The sequence below is a fragment of the Sparus aurata genome, unplaced genomic scaffold (genome assembly GCF_900880675.1).
Source record: "Sparus aurata unplaced genomic scaffold, fSpaAur1.1, whole genome shotgun sequence".
Taxonomy (NCBI): Eukaryota; Metazoa; Chordata; class Actinopteri; order Spariformes; family Sparidae; genus Sparus; species Sparus aurata.
In genome coordinates, this window is record NW_022045103.1 from 317,659 (window position 1) to 323,382 (window position 5,724).

At 42.3% G+C, this 5,724-nt stretch overlaps 1 protein-coding gene across 1 annotated transcript; it reads right to left on the reverse strand.

Moving 5' to 3' along the window:
- Positions 1 to 3,023: 3,023 nt before the first annotated feature.
- On the reverse strand, positions 3,024 to 4,804 carry LOC115577594 (myelin-oligodendrocyte glycoprotein-like). Its single transcript, XM_030410471.1, has 2 exons — positions 4,485 to 4,804; positions 3,024 to 3,423 (listed from the first exon to the last, which is right to left on the reverse strand). Exons 1-2 carry the CDS (start codon positions 4,723 to 4,725, stop codon positions 3,359 to 3,361), a joined length of 306 nt encoding a protein of 101 aa, XP_030266331.1. The 5' UTR covers positions 4,726 to 4,804; the 3' UTR covers positions 3,024 to 3,358.
- Positions 4,805 to 5,724: the final 920 nt, after the last annotated feature.

Below are 5,724 nucleotides of genomic sequence, written 5' to 3' on the forward strand. Positions count from 1 at the left end.
CAACCTGATTTTTATCATCTTAAATCAGCATCGCAGCTATACTAGCACTGTGCTTTGATATGATTTCATTTCTTGATAGATAGTTCATCAGTTTTTACCTCTTTCCTCCCGTGTCTCCTTTCCTCGCGACTCCTGCTCTTCGCTTCGCGCCACTCAGTTTTCCAAACGAAGCGTCTCTTGCTCTGACGTCATCTCGTGCTGCATTCACAGCAGTCGGACATTGGAGATTCGCGCTCGTAGATGTCAACTTGGCCATAACTTTTCTTTGGATTCGTTGCTGCCAACTGGGGAGGCAAGGCTTTCTTTTAGATGCCACCCCGGTAGATGTGAGCATGCGCGGTGATCTGATCAACCTGATGATGAATCGTAGTATTGATAAATTGATGAAAGAAACAAAAAGAACATCATGGCTTCTCATGGCGGACGCACTGGCGTCTGATTGGCCCGAGGTGACGGACTGCGGGCCAATCAGAGAGCGCGCTGCGGGAGGCTGCCGCTCCTAGCAACAAGAGAGTTCAGACTTGTTATTGATTGATTTACTAAGACAGGTGTGTCACCTTTAACACCTGAGACACATGTTTATATATCTGTAACAGATGTGTTTCATCAGGAGGTTTAAAGATGTTATTATTATAAAATATAATCTATCATAAAGAGGAACATGTGATCAGCTGTTTAACATCATCACATCGATCCAGATGTGACTGTTTAATCAGAAATGTCTTTTATTTTCTTTCTTTTTATGGTTTATTATCTTTATTAATAAAGTGCTGCAGCCTGCTGGGCGACATTTTGTGTGTTATTCTCTATAACATGGTGTTAAAATGTCACCAGACAGACAGAATCTAATCTCAGCTAAATATACTAAATATACTAAAGTATATTATAGTATATATAATAAAAGTGCTGATTCAGCTCTGAGGCAGCATGTAATCTGTAAAGTAACTAAAACAGTGTTTTCAATAAATGTGGTGGAGTAAAAAGTACATATTTGCAGAAATCCTCCAGTAAAGTACAAATAGCTCAGAAGTGTTCTGAGGTCCAGCAGTGGAAACGTTGTCAGAGGTCATAATCCTGCTGTGCTCATGTCGCCCTCTGGTGGTTGTTTACCAGAACATCAGTGATGAACTCTGATTGTCTGACAGGAATCTTCATCTGATATCTTATAATCTGTTCTTCATGTGTTTCTGTGAAGAAAACATGGTCCTGCAGCTGAAACACACTTGTTAGGTCAATAGCTTTCTTACTTGGTGCTTAGCTAAAGCCTTTATGCCATCAAGAGTTCTTCTTACGTGCTTTAAGTTTCCTTTTCTTTTGTTATTGCACTTACTTGGTTTGTTGAAGTTGATTGTAGTCCATCCCTTTGGTTATGAGTGGGTTGTTTGAGTGTGTGCATGTGTTGGCTCTGAGCTCTGACGTGCATCTAATAAATTGAATTAACTAAAGGTAAAACTGAACAAAGGTACGCTAATATCCATCGATCGATTGATATCCAAAAATAGCGTTCTACATTGTTTCGATAATTATCGAGAATCAAAAAACAAATCAGAGCAGAGCAGAGCAAAGCAGTAAAAAGACTGTGTGCTCTCCTGGCATTCACTGTTGCACACCTGCGTGTACTTAGTGGCCTGATTATAAAGGTCTTTCAGTATCACCACTGGTCAACACCAGATGGTGACATTTCTCATATTTAAATGAGCAAGAAAATGAACTAAAAAATGGCTCCAACAACACTGATGAAGTGAAGATGACACAGATCCACATTAAAGACGTTGGACTCTAAGAAAACACCTAAAATATGAAAGAATGTCCATTTATTCATTGATTAAATCATCTTTTATTTTAAAAGCTTACAGCAATTATTGGTATGTGCAACATGTGTATATTTCACTTTTAGTGTGTATTTCCATTGAAGGTTTGGTCTTAAATTTCATATAAAGTGGCATTAAAAGGTGTTAAAGTGTTAAATGTGAGTGTTTCTATGTGTAGACACTCTGTAAAGGTAATGATACATGTTGTTACTGTAGAGACCTGCTGTCTCTACATCTGAGGCTGTATTTATTTATTTATTTATTTATGTTGTTTATTTCGGGCATGTCAATTCATAAGCATCACATTTCATCATTGTTCAAATAATACAACACACATGGCCGAAAGGGAAAAGCGGGAGAAGCCAAAGCTTATCAAGTCCCGCCCCCATTACCCACAGGAGAAAATCTTCATCCTGATCTTTTCTTGTCATTTGCAATTTACTTTTTTCTTTTCTTCTCTTTTTTTTCTTTTGTTATGACCTTTGACAAAACATATTACAGCAGTAGCATACAGAGCTGAATTCAAGCTCTAGACAGTACATACAGATTACATGTGTGTCTGCACATGTGTCCATATTAGTCCATCATGAGTGAACAACAGTCTCATCTTATGGCCTCATCTTATAGCCAGGCTTGCCACAAAGTCAGAATGGCCTTGGACCATACAATTTTCTCAGGTTCAACTTATTGTTTGGGTACAGAATGGTATTTGTTATGCTCACATGCCGTCTCAACACAGTGTCTGCACAGTGTCTGTTGATTCGTGCCTCTGACCTTTATCAACCCTCTAGTATTGATCTGTACTGATCAACGATTGAATGTACATACTTTTTTTTGAAGCCACTTAGTGTTGCTGATTTTTTGATATCTTCTTCTAGCACATTCCATTGTTTAACACCTTTGACCGATAAAGAAAAGGATTTTAACGTAGTTCGTACTTTACTTTGCCTGAAAATCATGTTCCCTCTGAGATTGTGTCTCTCCTCTCTGTCTAGGAAGAGTCATATAGTTTAAGTATTCTTGATTCAATAAATAACTGATTTGTGTGTGCCCTATAGTTGGCATAATGTAAGATTCTCAGAGCTCTTTTTTGGAGTATTAACAAAGGCTGTGTGGAGCCTTTATATGTGTGTCCCCACACCTCTGCACAGTATTGCAGGTGTGGAGAGACGAGTGCACAGTACAACAGGTGAAGTGCTTTTTGATTTAATATTTTTTGTGCTTTTCAGAGGAGTCGGATCAGTGGAGCTGCTTCTGTTCCTGACGTCCTCTGTTTCATCTTACACTTTACTGTAAGAGTTCAAAGGATCTAAACCACATGTTTCAGTCCAAACCACCATGTGACATCACTCTGACATCACTCTGACATCACTGATCAATAGTCATCAATAGTGAGTGTGTAGACTGTGTGTGAGAGTCAGAGTGAAGAAGAAGCTGACGAAGTGTCCTCCTGTCTTCATCCGTCCTCCATCAGCTCCTTCACCTCCATTTAGTCTCTGATCCAAAGTCACATCAGATCAATAATCAAAGATTGACCAACAGACTGATCAAACAGGTTGATCAGCCATCAGAGGAGTCGGATCAGTGGAGCTGCTTCTGTTCCTGATGTTCCCTGTAGAGGAGACAGAGGACAGTTAGACAGAGACAAGCAGCCAATCAGAGACAAGCAGCCAACCAGAGACAAGCAACCAACCAGAGACAAGCAGCCAATCAGAGACAAGCAGCCAATCAGAGACAAGCAGCCAACCAGAGACAAGCAGCCAACCAGAGACAAGCAGCCAATCAGAGACAAGCAGCCAACCAGAGACAAGCAACCAACCAGAGACTAGCAACCAACCAGAGACAAGCAACCAATCAGAGACAAGCAGCCAACCAGAGACAAGCAGCCAATCAGAGACAAGCAACCAACCAGAGACAAGCAACCAACCAGAGACAAGCAGTCAACCAGAGACAAGCAGCCAATCAGAGACAAGCAGCCAACCAGAGACAAGCAGCCAACCAGAGACAAGCAGCCAATCAGAGACAAGCAGCCAACCAGAGACAAGCAGCCAACCAGAGACAAGCAGCCAATCAGAGACAAGCAGCCAACCAGAGACAAGCAGCCAACCAGAGACAAGCAGCCAATCAGAGACAAGCAGCCAACCAGAGACAAGCAGCCAACCAGAGACAAGCATCCAAACAGAGACAAGCAGTCAACCAGAGACAAGCAGCCAATCAGAGACAAGCAGCCAACCAGAGACAAGCAGCCAACCAGAGACAAGCAGCCAATCAGAGACAAGCAGCCAACCAGAGACAAGCAGCCAACCAGAGACAAGCAGCCAACCAAAGACAAGCAGCCAATCAGAGACAAGCAGCCAACCAGAGACAAGCAGCCAACCAGAGACAAGCAGCCAACCAGAGACAAGCAGCCAATCAGAGACAAGCAGCCAACCAGAGACAAGCAGCCAACCAGAGACAAGCAGCCAACCAGAGACAAGCAGCCAATCAGAGACAAGCAGCCAACCAGAGACAAGCAGCCAACCAGAGACAAGCAGCCAACCAAAGACAAGCAGCCAATCAGAGACAAGCAGCCAACCAGAGACAAGCAGCCAACCAGAGACAAGCAGCCAACCAGAGACAAGCAGCCAATCAGAGACAGACACACAGACCTCTGTTCTGTATCTTCATACTGACCTTTGACTTTGAGCTCCACTGTTTTCACTCGCCACACGTCCTTGTTGTAGACTTCACACCTGTACGTTCCTGTGTCTGTCTCTTTGGGGTGTTTCAGGGTCAGACTGAGGTCTCCAGTCTTCAGCAGGTCTTTCTTCATCTCTGTTCGGTCTTTGTAATCCTGGTCCTGTTCTTCAGGCTGCTCAGATCTGTTCTCATACAGGTGGACTGTACTGTATGAGGGTTTATAGCAGTCCCACATCACTGCAGCGTCCTCAGGCAGGTCAGGTGTAGTTCTGAAGGGCAGCTGGACAGACTCCTCCCCCTCCTCCACCTCCACCTGACAGACTGAGAGGAAACAAAGCACAACATCAGCTGTACAGACAGCAGCAGCAGTTTGAATAACTTTATTGACTGATTACAAAGTAGTAGAGAAAGCTGAAGGACAGAACCAGATGAGAGCAGCAGGTAACAGGGGACAGAAACACAGGAAGTAAAACCAGGTTTTCAAGGTGTTGGACATGATCAGAGTCCTGATGGTGTTGTGATGTTTTGTCCCTGTGGTCTTCACAGTAATGTCTCATCTCAGTGTTCAACTGCTGTTTGTTGCTTCTCTTTGTCACTTTCACATTTCTGGACGTCAAATTTAACATTTTCTTTGATCAACTTCTTCAACAGGAAGTGAAGATTTGTTGAATCAGCTGAGAACTGATCATCAATCAATAACTGATACAAACTATTAAAGCTGCATTTCTTTGTTCTCAGTGATGAAAAGATTTGTTGTTTCTTTCAGCTCGTTCCTTCAACTTTCTTCTGGATCAAATAAAAACATCACATTCAGATCAATACTGTCAACTCTGGTCTGCTGGTCTCAGCTAGGCAGGGTGCTGCCAGGGATTTAGGGCCCCATGAACAGAAATCTAATTATTTTAATTAAACTCTGCCTCATTGATCACCAGGATCTTACAATTGGAATTATTCTCCACCTCAGTTCTTGGCTTTCTTTTAACCCTCTGAAAATGATGGAGGATCATCTGGCATCAACATTACATTAACAGTTTTTAAGATGATTTTAAGCATCATAGAAATCTTGAAACTGAAGTGAATCCTCTGATACCAAACATGTCCTGCTGTCTTACAGGGAAAGGAGCTAAATATGGCTCCACATTTGAACTGTTTTCACCTCAATGTGAAATGATGACTTGTAATAATAACTTTGAGTCAGCACTTAATGAGGATGAGATGAGGATGAGGAACCTGC

Bases quoted from the DNA above. Each gene is read 5' to 3' on its own strand.
- LOC115577594 (XM_030410471.1), bottom strand. From the start codon at position 4,725: ATGTGGGACTGCTATAAACCCTCATACAGTACAGTCCACCTGTATGAG. The intron at 3,424-4,484 runs GTCAGTATGAAG...TCTCCTCTACAG, and splicing joins AGTGGAGCTCAAAGTCAAAG to GGAACATCAGGAACAGAAGC.